The following is a 16,551-nucleotide window of genomic DNA, read 5'->3' on the forward strand; positions in this document are numbered from 1 at the left end:
AACCCAGTTCAACAAGAAGAGGGCCACAGCTTTCACACGTGGCTTTACCTATCTCTAGTATAACAGTCTGCCTGTGGTGACTCATAGATGCCTATTTCTCCTGTAACATCGGAATGGGCTGGTCATGTTTAAGATGTCATTTTCCAACAACTATAAATTAAACATTTTTAAAATGTTGTGGTGGTTTTGATTTTGAAGTGGCTGTCAGTGCTCTGTTCCCAACCCCGGCATTCTTGGTCTAATACATCTCAGCCTTCCTACCAGCCCACAGAAACTGCTAATCTTGAAGTCATGTCAGTTTTAATATTTTTTTTTGTAGGTACGATATAAATACAAAACTATGTGTACACCCCTTCAAATTGGATTTGCTGATCGGTGTTTCAAATCAAGCACACAGCCATGCAATCTCCATAGACAAACATTGGCAGTAGAATGGCCTTTACTGAAGAGTGACTTTCGACGTGGCACCGTCATAGGATGCCACCTTTACAAGTCAGTTTGTCAAATTCCGGCCCTGCTAGAGCTTCCCCGGTCAACTGTAAGTGCTGTTATTGTCAAGTGGAAACAATGGCTTAGCCGTGAACTGGTAGGTCACACAAGCTCACAGACGGGGATGGCCAAGTGCTGTAGTGCGTAAACATTGTCTGTCCTCGGTTGCAACACTCACTACTGAGTTCCAAACTGCATCTGGAAGCAACGTCAGTACAATAATTGTTAGTGGGGAAGTTCATGAAATGGGTTTCCGTGGCAGAGCAGCCGCACACAAGCTTCAGATCACAACACCAAGCGTTGGCTGGAGTGGTGTAGAGCTCGCTGCCATTGGACTCTGGAGCAGTGGAAACGCGTTCTCTGGAGTGATGAGTCACGCTTCACCATCTGGCAGTCCCACGGACAAATATGGGTTTCGTGGATGCCAGGACAACGCTACCTGCCCCAATGCGTAGTGCCAACTGTAATGTTTGGTGGAGGAGGAATAATGGTCTGGGGCTGTTTTTCATGGTTTGGGTCCCTTAGTTTCCAGTGAAGGTACATCTTAATGCTACAGCATACAATGACGTTCTAGAAGATTCTGTGCTTCCAAGTTTGTGGGAACAGTTTGGGGAAAGGCCCTTTCCTGTTTCAGCATGACAATACCCCTGTGCACAAAGCGAGGTACATACAGAAATTGTTTGTCGAGATCAGTGTGGAAAAACTTCTGTATACTTCTGGCCCTTCTTTGGACACTGCTAACAAACCTCCAATTGAGCTTCAACACCATACAACACTCCTTCCGTGGCCTCCAACTGCTCTTAAATGCTAGTAAAAAGGAAATGCATGCTTTCCAACTGATCGCTTCCCGCCCTTCCAGCATCACTACTCTGGATGGCTCTGACTTAGAATATGTAGATAACTACAAATACCTAGGTGTCTGGTTAGACTGTAAACTCTCCTTCCAGACTCACATTAATCATCTCCAATCCAAAGTTACATCTAGAATCGGCTTCCTATTTCCCAACAAAGCATCCTTCACTCATGCTGCCAAACTTACCCTCATAAAACTGACCATCCGACCGATCCTCGACTTCGACGATGTCATTTACAAAATAGCCTCCAACACTCTACTCAGCAAATTGGATGCAGTCTATCACAGTGTCATCCGTTTTGTCACCAAAGCTCCATACACTACCCACGTCTACGACCTGTATGCTCTCGTTGGCTGGCCCTCGCTTCATACTCGTCGCCAAACCCACTGGCTCCAGGTCATCTTTAAGTCTTTGCTAAGTAAAGCCTTATCTCAGCTCACTGGTCACCATAGCAACACCGACCCGTAGCACACGCTCCCGCAGGTATATTTCACTGGTCATCCTCAAAGCCAACACTTCCTTTGGCCGCCTTTCCTTCCAGTTCTCTGCTGCCAATGACTGGAATGAATTGCAAAAATCACTGAAGCTGGTGTCTTATATCTCCCTCTCTAACTTTAAGCATCAGCTGTCAGAGCAGCTTACAGATCACTGAACCTCTACACAGCCAATCTGTAAATAACACACCCAACTACCTCATCCCCATATTATTACTTACCCTCTTGCACCCCAGTATCTCCACTTGCACATCATCATCTGCACATCTATCACTCCAGTGTTAATGCTAAATTGTAATTATTTTCGCCTCTTGGGCCTATTTATTACCTTACCTCCCTACTCTTCTACATTTGCACACAATGTACATAGATTTGTCTATTTTTATTTTCTATTGTGTTATTGACTGTACGTTTGTTTATTCCATGTGTAACTCTGTGTTGTTTGTGCCGCACTGCTTTGCTTTATCTTGGCCAGGTCGCAGTTGTAAATGAGAACTTGTTCTCAACTGGCCTACCTGGTTAAATAAAAGGTGACTTTTTTTTTAAAGAACTGTGTGTGGCCTGCACAGAGCCCTGACCTCAACCCCATCTAAAACCTTTGAGAATACAGACTTTGGAATACAGACTACGAGCCAGGCCTAATCGCCCAACATCAGTGACCGACCTCACTAATGCTCGTATGGCTGAATGGAAGCAAGTCCCTGCAGCAATGTTCCAACATCTAGTGGAAAGCCTTCCCAGAAGAGTGGAGGCTGTTATAGCAGCAATGTTCCAACATCTAGTGGAAAGCCTTCCCAGAAGAGTGGAGGCTGTTATAGCAGCAATGTTCCTACATCTAGTGGAAAGCCTTCCCAGAAGAGTGGAGGCTGTTATAGCAGCAATGTTCCAACATCTGGTGGAAAGCCTTCCCAGAAGAGTGGAGGCTGTTATAGCAGCAAAGGGGGGAAGGGGGGGGGGCAACTCCATATTAATGCCCATGATTTTGAAATGAGATGTTCAACAAGCAAGTGTCCACATACTTTTGCTCATGTAGTGTATGTAGGAAACAAACATATTATGCTAACCTATTAGTAAATGTTTCATTGAATACTAGTTGGCTGTGAAGAAAGTTTGTTTTTTTGCCATCCTATGTTCATCCTGATCTCACAAGATCACATTCCTTTTCTCAACACAGTATGAGAGCCTCGGGCTCTGGTCAAAAGTAGTGCACTTTATAGGGAACAGGGTTCTATAGGGCTCTGGTCAAAAGTAGTGCACTTTATAGGGAACAGGATTCTATAGGGCCCTGGTCAAAAGTAGTGCACTATATAGGGAACATGGTTCTATAGGGCTCTGGTCAAAAGTAGTGCACTATATAGGGAACAGGGTTCTATAGGGCCCTGGTCAAAAGTAGTGCACTATATAGGGAACAGGGTTCTATAGGGCTCTGGTCAAAAGTAGTGCACTTTATAGGGAACAGGGTTCTATAGGGCTCTGGTCAAAAGTAGTGCACTTTATAGGGAACAGGGTTCTATAGGGCTCTGGTCAAAAGTAGTGCACTTTATAGGGAACAGGGTTCTATAGGGCTCTGGTCAAAAGTAGTGCACTATATAGGGAACAGGGTTCTATAGGGCTCTGGTCAAAAGTAGTGCACTATATAGGGAACAGGGTTCCATAGGGCTGGTCTGTAGTGCACTAATAGGGAACAGTAGGGCTGGTCAAAAGTAGTGCTATATAGGGAACAGGGTTCCATAGGGCTCTGGTCAAAAGTAGTGCACTATATAGGGAACAGGGTTCTATAGGGCTCTGGTCAAAAGTAGTGCACTATATAGGGAACAGGGTTCCATAGGGCTCTGGTCAAAAGTAGTGCACTATATAGGGAACAAGGTTCTATAGGGCTCTGGTCAAAAGTAGTGCACTTTATAGGGAACAAGGTTCCATAGGGCTCTGGTCAAAAGTAGTGCACTATATAGGGAACAGGGTTCTATAGGGCTCTGGTCAAAAGTAGTGCACTTTATAGGGAACAGGGTTCTATAGGGCTCTGGTCAAAAGTAGTGCACTTTATAGGGAACAGGGTTCTATAGGGCTCTGGTCAAAAGTAGTGCACTTTATAGGGAACAGGGTTCTATAGGGCTCTGGTCAAAAGTAGTGCACTATATAGGGAACAGGGTTCTATAGGGCTCTGGTCAAAAGTAGTGCACTATATAGGGAACAGGGTTCCATAGGGCTCTGGTCAAACGTAGTGCACTCTATAGGGAACAGGGTTCCATAGGGCTCTGGTCAAAAGTAGTGCACTATATAGGGAACAAGGTTCTATAGGGCTCTGGTCAAAAGTAGTGCACTATATAGGGAACAAGGTTCCATAGGGCTCTGGTCAAAAGTAGTGCACTATATAGGGAACAAGGTTCTATAGGGCTCTGGTCAAAAGTAGTGCACTATATAGGGAACAGGGTTCTATAGGGCTCTGGTAAAAAGTAGTGCACTATATAGGGAACAGGGTTCCATAGGGCTCTGGTCAAACGCAGTGCACTATATAGGGAACAGGGTTCTATAGGGCCCTGGTCAAAAGTAGTGCACTATATAGGGAACAGGGTTCTATAGGGCTCTGGTCAAAAGTAGTGCACTTTATAGGGAACAGGGTTCTATAGGCCTCTGGTCAAAAGTAGTGCACTTTATAGGGAACAGGGTTCTATAGGGCTCTGGTCAAAAGTAGTGCACTTTATAGGGAACAGGGTTCTATAGGGCTCTGGTCAAAAGTAGTGCACTATATAGGGAACAGGGTTCCATAGGGCTCTGGTCTAAAGTAGTGCACTATATAGGGAATAGGGCTCTGGTCTAAAGTAGTTCACTATATAGGGAACAGGGTGCCATAGGGCTCTGGTCTAAAGTAGTGCACTATATAGGGAACAGGATTCCATAGGGCTCTGGTCTAAAGTAGTGCACTATATAGAGAATAGGGTGCCATAGGGCTCTGGTCTAAAGGTCACTAAAGTAGGGTTCTGGTCACTATATAGGGAATAGGGCTCTGGTCTAAAGTAGTGCACTATATAGGGAACAGGGTTCCATAGGGCTCTGGTCTAAAGTAGTGCACTATATAGGGAATAGGGCTCTGGTCTAAAGTAGTGCACTACATAGGGAACAGGGTTCCAAAGTAGTGCACTATATAGGGAACTGGGCTCTGGTCTAAAGTAGTGCACTATATAGGGGGTTCATAGGGCTGGTCTAAAGTAGTGCACTATATAGGGGGCTCTGGTCTAAAGTAGTGCACAGGGTTCCATAGGGCTCTGGTCTAAAGTAGTGCACTATATAGGGAACAGGGTTCCATATGGCTCTGGTCTAAAGTAGTGCACTTTATAGGGAATAGGGCGCCATAGGGCTCTGGTCAAAAGTAGTGCACTATATAGGGAACAGGGTTCCATAGGGCTCTGGTCTAAAGTAGTGCACTATATAGGGCTCTGGTCTAAAGTAGTGCACTATATAGGGAACAGGGTTCCATAGGGCTCTGGTCTAAAGTAGTGCACTATATAGGGAATAGGGTGCCATACTAGCATTCACGACAACTTTGTGTGAACTCGAATGGTGATTACAGTGAAAACAGGCAAAGGGACGGTTGTAATATTGGTATACATCATACGTTTATTAGTGAACAACACTCTCAAATCAGCCACGATAAAAATAAAAAATAAATGATTGCACGACTCGGGTAAAGCAGAACTAGCAACTTTCAGTTTAAAAAAGTACAAATCTGAAAAATGTCAATCAGTATACAGGTGTGTATACACTAACTAGTTAAATGCTACAAACAATATGCTTCCAATGGAATGAAAACATAGAACCATTGTCCTAATATACATATATATATATATATATGTATAATATATTAGCTATTATTTTTTTATATTTTTTTAAAATCCAAAAGGTGGCAAAATTGAGGTAACTGTAAATGTGCAAGTACCAAAGCAAACATCTGTTGTTTCTAACACCGAACATGCCCCTGGCCGGTTGGATGGGAAGCCCCCGTAGAAGCAGTAGAAGCAGTAAACAGAACACTATTCTCGCCACCAGCAACAGATCATTGGAAAACAGTGGAAACCTACGACGCAACCACAGAAATCATATCCTAAATAAAAATGAATTTTAGCTGGTACACCATTTTCTTCTAATTGTTTTCCTTTGCACCACACGCACTGTGAGATCATTAATTAATTGGATCACAGAAAGACTACAAGATTCTATTTTTGTTATGTTTTGATTTTAAAATGTCCTCAGCCTTTACAATATGGTCATTAAAGCCAAATAGATGTTTACCCCCAAACCATGGCACTAATGTTTCAATAAGTGAATAAAAGACATTTAAAAATCTAGATGTCAAATCTACATTGAGAATAAAGTAGGTGGTTATTAGTTTGACTAACATTTATTTTTTATTTTTTTAAATGTCCTTTAACTGTGTTGAATGTAACTGACCATTTTAAGGCTATTAGCATAGCAACATGCTCTAAGAATCCATCCAATCAGATCCTCATGTCAAACAACATCATACCTAAATCAGATCAGAATGGTTTTTCACTATGGCTTTCAGTTACCTAGGTTCTAGACAGGTTTATTATCTAACGCAATAATAACATATAATATGTATGCTAACTAAACAACTTTAAAAATCCAGGATTTCTCCCCAGTTCCAAGTCCAGACAACTTTAATTTTAATAAAAGCGCAAATAAAATCTTGTAGTGATTCAGTTGGGTTACAAACGTGTGCAGTACAACGCATGGCAGTTATCAGCTGAGCAGTGACGGAACGCCATCTGAAGAACGAACCCGAAGCCGACTAGAGCTAAAAACCAGTTGGGACCGAGTAGGACATGCATGTTGTGCACCGTTAAATAGTCCACCGTCCCCCATGGCTAGATATCGTTCACTGAAAATACACACTTGGTTTTATTTTATTTTTTAAAAATTTGTTTTAAATCATGCAAACACCTTTAGAGTTGTTTTGGAAGTGTTTTTTAAAATATGTTTAGGTAGGATAGTGTGCATCAATGGCACGTTTTAAAATTGATCACAACCGTTATGTAAGTATACATGTCTGTACATCGTGTGGTTGTTTAAGAACACAAACTAAATGTATGATAATATGATGCAATATCCACTACTCTGGCAAAAAAAAATCATAAGTCAACAATTATTATTACTAGTATTTGAATAGATTACATTAAAAATATGCGTGGGCTGAGGAAAACAACCAAGAACAATTCAAATCCACCACCAATCCTTTCATGGTATCTGTCCCATCAAAACAGACCGTTTTCCTTTATTCTTATATACTGAGAAGCCCTGAGGGATTGTTTTATATGCCAGTGGACAGATATGTACACAGATTAACTCTCAAAGCTGTGGGTTTTTACTTTAAACTCATCAAGATGGCTTTTTTTTTTCTCATTCTTTAAAGGTGGTAACACACGTCACAAAGAGACTCACATTCGCTATAGAAAAAGTTACATCTGCCTATCAGTGCTTATTGGTGTAGTTGGGAATAGAAAGGAGTCCCCCTACTCACACAACACTTACAAAAGACACCCAGAGTAACATTTTATATTTATATATATTATTTTTTTTACCCCAACAACATTTCTTTTTGGAAATCTGAACAAAGATGAGGACAGTCCCAAGTGGAACCCTATCACTATATATAGTGCATTGGTCCCTATGGGCCCTGGTCAAAAGTAGTGCACTACATAGGATACCATTTGGGACACAACCCTATAGATGTCCAACAGTATCACTCTACCAAACACCACTCCTCCCTCCATCTTTGTCTCCAACCCCTTCCTGTCCTGATCATCACTGTAAATAGTGCAGTCAGCTCAGCTGGGACAAAGCCAGAGCGTCTGTCTTGTCAGGTCACTAGAGATGTTTTACAACAGGGAGTTATAACATTATTTTGTCTTCAAAACAAGACGATTATCGAGAAGCTTTCACACTGACGCTATGCAGCATACAACATGAATCTTTTACAACACCATTAGTTAGCACGGCCTAACAACAAGACCTGACCCAAGTTAAGTTGCCTTGAGATTAGAACACACACCATTTAACCACACACTCCCACGTTAGTGCTCTGACCTTGTCCTTTAACACGTTGTCTCTAAGATAGCTAAAAACCAATAAATAATACTATTTAAAAACTATACTCTTAAAAACAAGTGGAAATGACAACGGGATTTTTTTTCTTTTGAAAGATTAGTAAGTAATAATAGGTTTGTGCTTGTCAAGGTCTTGAGAAGGCATATCTGAAATCTTGAAAGAGTATATATATATATATATATATGTATATATATATATATGTAATATTTGGCTCACAAACAAAGAGATAAAAGCCTGGTTCTTCCAAAAACAGGAAGATTAAATGTCCACGTTAAACCCATTACACACACTGTTTTATGCATGAAGCTCAACAGCAGCAGTCAGCCAGCGTGGGTGATGCTGGGGTAGTGAAGGCCCTCTCCTGTATCCCTCATCGATGCAGAGGTGCAGCAGACCCATCCCCCAGCATTCCATTTGCTTGGTTTTTTTCTTCCTCATTTAAAATGTTGTGGCGATACTTGGTTCAAATATTGCTAATTTAAAATCAACAGTCTATGCAAATCCTTCAGTGCTGCTCAGAATCTAGCAGACTCTCTCTCACACACACACACACACACACACACACACACACACACACACACACACACACAGGTTTTCCCCAGAGGGCCAAGGTTGGCAAGGAGGATGGATGTGGTCATTGTGCAGAAAGGGCAGATGATTTCACAGAGAGGCAGTGCTTTGTCCTCGCTCTCTCTCTCTCTCTCTCTGGGAGCCAATATGAGGACCCTTCCCTTCACCAGAACAACAACGTCAACTCCACAGCATAATCTCTCCTCTTCCTCCACCATCCCTCCGTCCAGTCAGTTGTGTATCTCCTCTTCCTCCACCATCCCTCCATCCAGTCAGTTGTGTATCACAGTAGGGGGGGACCAACAGGGCGTGGAGGAGCAGATATATCCCCAACAAGTCAGTGGTGGATCATCATTCTCAGTGCCAGATGAGGCTAATTTTAACCACAGCAAGTCACACTTTCACAATAGCATTAGCAGATGGAAAAAGAACACAAACAAAAAGGGAACAAACTATTGAAATCATCAATACATTATTGCAAAACATATATTATTAACAGGTCACTTTGCCCATCAGTCACCTACACAAACATGCATCTATGACGGTCAGTCAGCCAGGCGTCTCCTCCAAGCCAGTGGAATGGTCTCGTCTCCTACAGTACTATAACGGTCAGTCAGCCAGGCGTCTCCTCCAAGCCAGTGGAATGGTCTCGTCTCCTACAGTACTATGACGGTCAGTCAGCCAGTGGAACGGTCTTGTCTCCTACAGTACTATGACGGTCAGTCAGCCAGTGGAACGGTCTTGTCTCCTACAGTACTATGACGGTCAGTCAGCCAGTGGAATGGTCTCGTCTCCTACAGTACTATGACAGCCAGTGGAATGGTCCTCCTACAGTACTATGACGGTCAGTCAGCCAGTGGAATGGTCTCGTCTCCTACAGTACTATGACGGTCAGTCAGCCAGTAGAATGGTCTAGTCACCTACAGTACTATGACGGTCAGTCAGCCAGTGGAATGGTCTCGTCTCCTACAGTACTATAACGGTCAATCAGCCAGTGGAATGGTCTAGTCTCCTACAGTACTATAACGGTCAGTCAGCCAGTGGAATGGTCTAGTCTCCTACAGTACTATGACAGTCAGTCAGCCAGTGGAACGGTCTTGTCTCCTACAGTACTGTGACGGTCAGTCAGCCAGTGGAATGGTCTCGTCTCCTACAGTACTATGACAGCCAGTAGAATGGTCTAGTCTCCTACAGTACTGTGACGGTCAGTCAGCCAGTAGAATGGTCTAGTCTCCTACAGTACTATGACAGCCAGTAGAATGGTCAGTCTCCTAGCTGTGATGGTCAGTCAGCCAGTAGAATGGTCTCGTCTCCTACAGTACTATGACAGCCAGTAGAATGGTCCTCCGACAGTACTGTGACGGTCAGTCAGCCAGTGGAATGGTCTAGTCTCCTACAGTACTATGACGGTCAGCCAGCCAGTGGAATGGTCTAGTCTCCTACAGTACTATGACGGTCAGTCAGCCAGTGGAATGGTCTCGTCTCCTACAGTACTATGACGGTCAGCCAGCCAGTGGAATGGTCTAGTCTCCTACAGTACTATGACAGCCAGTAGAATGGTCTAGTCTCCTACAGTACTGTGACGGTCAGTCAGCCAGTAGAATGGTCTCGTCTCCTACAGTACTATGACAGCCAGTAGAATGGTCTAGTCTCCTACAGTACTATGACGGTCAGTCAGCCAGTGGAATGGTCTAGTCTCCTACAGTACTATGACAGCCAGTAGAATGGTCTAGTCTCCTACAGTACTATGACGGTCAGTCAGCCAGTAGAATGGTCTAGTCTCCTACAGTACTATGACAGCCAGTAGAATGGTCTCGTCTCCTACAGTACTGTGATGGTCAGCCAGCCAGTAGAATGGTCTCGTCTCCTACAGTACTATGACAGCCAGTAGAATGGTCTAGTCTCCTACAGTAGTAGTATTCCAATTATTGGCCTGATTAAACAACATGTGACGCCTCTCTCCATCTCCACCAGGCCCTTAAAACACCCCCCCATCACCATCTCCACCAGGTCACCCCCCCCCCATCACCATCTCCACCAGGTCCTTAAAACACCCCCACCCCATCACCATCTCCACCAGGTCCTTAAAACACCCCCCACCCCATCACCATCTCCACCAGGCCCTTAAACCCCCCCCATCACCATCTCCACCAAGCCCTTAAAACACCCCCCCATCACCATCTCCACCAGGCCCTTAAAACACCCCCCCATCACCATCTCCACCAGGTCCTTAAAACACCCCCCCATCACCATCTCCACCAGGTCCTTAAAACACCCCCACCCCATCACCATCTCCACCAGGTCCTTAAAACACCCCCCCATCACCATCTCCACCAGGTCCTTAAAACACCCCCCACCCCATCACCATCTCCACCAGGCCCTTAAAACACCCCCCCCCATCACCATCTCCACCAGGTCCTTAAACCCCCATCACCATCTCCACCAGGCCCTTAAAACACCATCTCCACCAGGTCCCTAACCCCCCCATCACCATCTCCACCAGGCCCTTAAAACACCCCCCCCATCACCATCTCCACCAGGTCCTTAAAACACCCCCCACCCCATCACCATCTCCACCAGGTCCTTAAAACACCCCCACCCCATCACCATCTCCACCAGGTCCTTAAAACACCCCCCACCCCATCACCATCTCCACCAGGCCCTTAAAACACACCCCCCATCACCATCTCCACCAGGTCCTTAAAACACACCCCCCCACCATCTCAGGGTCCTTAAAACACCCCCACCCCATCACCATCTCCACCAGGCCCTCACCCATCACCATCTCCGGCTCCACCAGGTCCTTAAAACACCCCCACCCCATCACCATCTCCGGCTCCACCAGGTCCTTAAAACACCCCCCACCCCATCACCATCTCCACCAGGCCCTTAAAACACACCCCCCCCATCACCATCTCCACCAGGTCCTTAAAACACACCCCCCCATCACCATCTCCACCATCACCATCTCCACCAGGCCCTTAAAACACACCCCCCATCACCATCTCCACCAGGCCCTTAAAACACCCCCCCATCACCATCTCCGGTTCCACCAGGCTTAAAACACCCCCCCCATCACCATCTCCGGCTCCACCAGGTCCTTAAAACTTAAAACACACCCCCCCCCATCACCATCACCATCTCCAATGCAGGAACCTCCAACACCCCTCTGTCACAAAGAACTAACCAAAACCACAAGATAACAAAACAACAACTTGTCAACGTAAAAGCCCGACGACGATAACAACATATGGTAGGTCACATCTTTGGAATCTGCAACACTGACCCAGGCAGAGGAGCAGATCAAGGTGGTGGATCAATGGCTATCCCAGAATCTGCAACACTGACCCAGGCAGAGGAGCAGATCAAGGTGGTGGATCAATGGCTATCCCAGGGAGACAGACGGACTGACAGGACAACTCTGTGACTATGGGTTGGTAGCAGGCAGTAGCTTTTTCCATCAGATGCAGCAGTAGAAGCACAACAGAGGTACGACCGAGGGAAGGGCCTCAAACATGCAATCTTAGATTGCTTATTGTTGTTGAGGTGGGGCAGGAGTAGTTGTGGGGGGTGGGGGACGCAAGCAGGGTTGGTGGCAGACGTCCCCAGGCAGGCTGAGGCAGGCGCTAAGACAGACAGACAGACTCTGTGGGTTTAGTTTTGTGCTGCTTTCCAATCAAAGATCCAGAAGCCTGGGTATCACTCACTCCACCTCGCGGTGCACCTCTGACGCGTTCGCCCGGCAGATTGGGCAAGTGCGATTGGTCTAGAAGGAAGACAAAAAAAAAAAGAGGTGTTAACCTGTCCATCGCACTTGGGCTCTGGTAAAAAGTAGTGTACTATATAGGGAACAGGGTGCCACCCTGGTTAAAAGTAGTGTACTATATAGGGAATAGGGTACCACCCTGGTCAAACATAGTGCACTATATAGGGAATAGGGTGCCACCCTGGTTAAAAGTAGTGTACTATACAGGGAATAGGGTGCCATTTGAGACCATAGAGTTAACGATGGGATGGAATGAGCTTACCTTTAACCATTTGTCGACACACTTGGCGTGGAACTCGTGGTTGCAGGGTAATACCCTCAGCAGCTGCCGACACTCGAAGTCACTAAAGCACACAACACACCTGGAAGAGAGAGTATCACACAGAGCATCATCAGGTTCTGGAATACTGCATGTTTAAAAAGGACAAGACAGTTACTGTTACAATGGATGGATGGATGGATGGATGGATGGATGGATGGATGGATGGGTGGGATGGATGGGTGGATGGATGGAATGGATGGGATGGATGGATGGATGGGTGGATGGATGGGTGGATGGATGGGATGGGTGGATGGGTGGGTGGATGGGATGGGTGGATGGATGGATGGGTGGGTGGATGGATGGGATGGATGGATGGATGGATGGATGGATGGATGGATGGGTGGATGGATGGATGGATGGGTGGATGGATGGATGGGTGGATGGATGGATGGATGGATGGATGGGTGGGTGGATGGATGGATGGATGGATGGATGGGTGGATGGATGGGGTGGATGGATGGGTGGATAGATGGGATGGGATGGGTGGATGGATGGGTGGATGGGGTGGGTGGATGGATGGGTGGGTGGATGGGTGGATGGTGGGTGGGTGGATGGATGGATGGATGGATGGGTGGATGGGTGGGTGGGTGGGGGTGGGTGGATGGGTGGGATGGGTGGGTGGGTGGGTGGGTGGATGGGATGGGTGGGATGGATGGATGGGATGGATGGGTGGATGGATGGGATGGATGGGGTGGATGGATGGGTGGATAGATGGGATGGGTGGATGGATGGGTGGGTGGATGGATGGGTGGGTGGATGGGGTGGATGGATGGTAGGGCTGAGCGATACAGCCAAAATATCATATCACAATATTGTTCACAGTATTTGATATTATTTTATGTTTTGGAACAATAAAAGTTACAAATATACTTCATTTTATTTCACCTTTATTTAACCAGGTCGGCTAGTTGAGAACAAGTTCTCATTTACAATTGCGACCTGGCCAAGATAAAGCAAAGTAGTTCGACACATACAACGACACAGAGTTACACATGGAGTAAAACAAACATACAGTCAATAATACAGTAGAATAAAACAAATTATATTTACAGTGGGTGCAAATGAGGTAAGATAAGGGGAGTTAAGGCAATAAATAGGCCATGATGTAGTTCATGATCCTAGGGTGGCAACACATACATTATAAGTGACTGATTGGTTTATACTGTTCAATCCTTCAGCATTTCCATAAATGTCTGCATTTCCTCCATAAAGGTGGTTGTCAACAGCCATATAAATTCCAAAAGAAGAAAAAAAATAAGCCCAAAGGAAGGAGGAGAGATGAAGAAAAACTCATTTGGTTGACCGTTTCATCTGTGGATTCATTATCAGAGTAGAGGACCTTGTGCATTTCAGGTAAAATAACAACCCAATGTTTATATCCCAGGATAAATTATCTAGCAACAGCAAGCTAGATAAATTGGCATAAATGTTTAATGCTTTTCAACCTCTGGTCAGCACGTAAGACCGCTGTGCCACTCGGGAGGCCCCCAGGATGGAAGTTCCACATGTAGCCTGCTAATGCTAGATGTAGCCTGCTAATGCTAGATGTAGCCTGCTAATGCTAGATGTAGCCTGCTAATGCTAACTAGCTGGCCTGGCACATTCTTTTCCATGAAAGGAAGCGAGGCAAACGAGCGAGTTTCCTGAACAAAAATATAAAATGCAACAATTTCAATGACTTTATTGAGTTAAATGTTCATATAAGGAAATCAGTCAATTGAAATAAATTCATTGGGCCCTAAATCCACAGATTTCACATGACTGGGCAGGGGCACAGCCATGGGTGGGCCTGGGAGGGTACATGCCCACCCACTGGAGAGTTAGGCCCAGCCAATCAAAATAAGTTTTTCCCACAAAATGGCTTTATTGAAGACAGAAATACTCCTCAGTTTCATCAGGTGTCCAGTCTCAGCATGTATATAGTTATTTTTATTGCTGCTCTTTAATTACTTGTTACTTTTATCTCTAATTCTTTTATGTATTTTATTAAACTACATTGTTGGTTAGGGGTTCGTATGTAAGCATTTCACGGTAGCAAATTGTAAATTTGTTTACAATTTGAGAGAAAAACATTTATTTTTTTATGTGTGTGTACAGAACATTTCTGGGATCTCTTATTTCAGCTCATGAAACATGGGACCAACACTTTACATCTCGTGTTTATATTTTTTGTTCAGTGTACAATTTCTCTACAGCGCCAACTTGTTAAGAAAAGACAAACTAGCAGACAGTAGTTAGCAGACAGTAGTTAGCAGACAGTAGTTAGCAGACAGTAGTTAGCAGACAGTAGTTAGCAGACAGTAGTTAGCAGACAGTAGTTAGCAGACAGTAGTTAGCAGACAGTAGTTAGCAGACAGTAAGATATAAACTAAGTGTCATTATAGAACGTTTGTGGAAAGCAGCATCCATCTGACCGTGCAGACTGCAGCGTGAACAGCAACTAAGTGACTCTGTGGTCCAGCAACTGCTCACTCCTTGAGTGACAGGCGCCAGAGGGGGGCAGGGCTGGGTGTGAGAAGGGGCAGGGCTGGGTGTGATGTGAGAGGGGGAGTGGTGTGATGTGAGAGGGGGGTGGTGTGATGTGAGAGGGGGAGTGGTGTGATGTGAGAGGGGGGGAGTGGTGTGATGTGAGAGGGGGGAGTGGTGTGATGTGAGAGGGGGGAGTGGTGTGATGTGAGAGGGGGGAGTGGTGTGATGTGAGAGGGGGCAGTGGTGTGATGTGAGAGGGGGAGTGGTGTGATGTGAGAGGGGGGAGTGGTGTGATGTGAGAGGGGGCAGTGGTGTGATGTGAGAGGGGGGGAGTGGTGTGATGTGAGAGGGGGGAGTGGTGTGATGTGAGAGGGGGAGTGGTGTGATGTGAGAGGGGGAGTGGTGTGATGTGAGAGGGGGCAGTGGTGTGATGTGAGAGGGGGCAGTGGTGTGATGTGAGAGGGGGGAGTGGTGTGATGTGAGAGGGGGCGTGGTGTGATGTGAGAGGGGGAGTGGTGTGATGTGAGAGGGGGAGTGGTGTGATGTGAGAGGGGGGAGTGGTGTGATGTGAGAGGGGGCAGTGGTGTGATGTGAGAGGGGGAGTGGTGTGATAGGGGGCAGGGCTGGGTGTGAGAGGGGGCAGGGCTGGGTGTGAGAGGGGGCAGGGCTGGGTGTGAGAGGAACGGGTGCGTGGTGTGATGTGAGAGGGGGGCAGGGCTGGATGTGAGAGGGGGCAGGGTGGGATGTGAGAGGGGGCAGGGTGTGATGTGAGAGGGGGGGCGTGGTGTGATGTGAGAGGGGGGCGTGGTGTGATGTGAGAGGGGGCAGGGCTGGGTGTGAGAGGGGGGCAGGGCTGGGTGTGAGAGGGGGCAGGGCTGGGTGTGAGAGGGGGTGGGCTGGGCGTGAGAGGGGGCAGGGCTGGGCGTGAGAAGGGGGCAGGGCTGGGTGTGAGAGGGGGCAGGGCTGGGTGTGAGAGGGGGCAGGGCTGGGTGTGAGAAGTGGCAGGGCTGGGTGTGAGAAGTGGCAGGGCTGGGTGTGAGAGGGGGCAGGGCTGGGTGTGAGAGGGGGCAGGGCTGGGTGTGAGAAGTGGCAGGGCTGGGTGTGAGAAGTGGCAGGGCTGGGTGTGAGAGGGGGCAGGGCTGGGTGTGAGGGGGCAGGGCTGGGTGTGAGAAGTGGCAGGGCTGGGTGTGAGAGGGGGCAGGGCTGGGTGTGAGAGGGGGCAGGGCTGGGTGTGAGAAGTGGCAGGGCTGGGTGTGAGAGGGGGCAGGGCTGGGTGTGAGAGGGGGCAGGGCTGGGTGTGAGAAGTGGCAGGGCTGGGTGTGAGAGGGGGCAGGGCTGGGTGTGAGAGGGGGCAGGGCTGGGTGTGAGAGGGGGCAGGGCTGGGTGTGAGAGGGGGCAGGGCTGGGTGTGAGAGGGGGGCAGGGCTGGGTGTGAGAAGTGGCAGGGCTGGGTGTGAGAAGTGGC

General features: G+C 46.7%; 2 protein-coding genes and 1 long non-coding RNA gene across 5 annotated transcripts in view; 1 reads left to right on the forward strand and 2 right to left on the reverse strand.

Moving 5' to 3' along the window:
- The window catches only part of LOC121840394 (FAS-associated factor 2), an 11,480-nt gene extending 11,303 nt beyond the window's left edge, over positions 1–177 (forward strand). The window contains exon 11 of the mRNA XM_042303547.1: positions 1–177. This exon is cut by the window's left edge and continues 598 nt beyond it. The gene's annotated coding sequence lies outside the window, so the exon portion shown is untranslated.
- A 5,255-nt stretch (positions 178–5,432) lies between these two features.
- On the reverse strand, positions 5,433–9,789 carry LOC121840395. The gene is made up of 2 exons (XR_006079609.1): positions 9,451–9,789; positions 5,433–9,324 (listed from the first exon to the last, which is right to left on the reverse strand). It is a non-coding gene; the product is annotated as an uncharacterized LOC121840395 (long non-coding RNA).
- A 1,823-nt stretch (positions 9,790–11,612) lies between these two features.
- LOC112220605 (RING finger protein 44) overlaps positions 11,613–16,551 on the reverse strand; it is a 32,131-nt gene continuing 27,192 nt past the window's right edge. For all 3 annotated transcript variants that reach the window (XM_042303548.1, XM_042303550.1, XM_042303549.1), the window contains exons 10-11: positions 12,559–12,658; positions 11,613–12,296 (exon numbers count right to left, since the gene is read on the reverse strand). In XM_042303548.1, coding sequence (XP_042159482.1) covers positions 12,234–12,296; positions 12,559–12,658 — 163 coding nt within the window. In that variant the 3' untranslated portion in view covers positions 11,613–12,233. The remainder of the gene's footprint in view (positions 12,297–12,558; positions 12,659–16,551) is intronic.

The sequence above is a fragment of the Oncorhynchus tshawytscha genome, linkage group LG21 (genome assembly GCF_018296145.1).
Source record: "Oncorhynchus tshawytscha isolate Ot180627B linkage group LG21, Otsh_v2.0, whole genome shotgun sequence".
NCBI classification, from domain to species: Eukaryota; Metazoa; Chordata; class Actinopteri; order Salmoniformes; family Salmonidae; genus Oncorhynchus; species Oncorhynchus tshawytscha.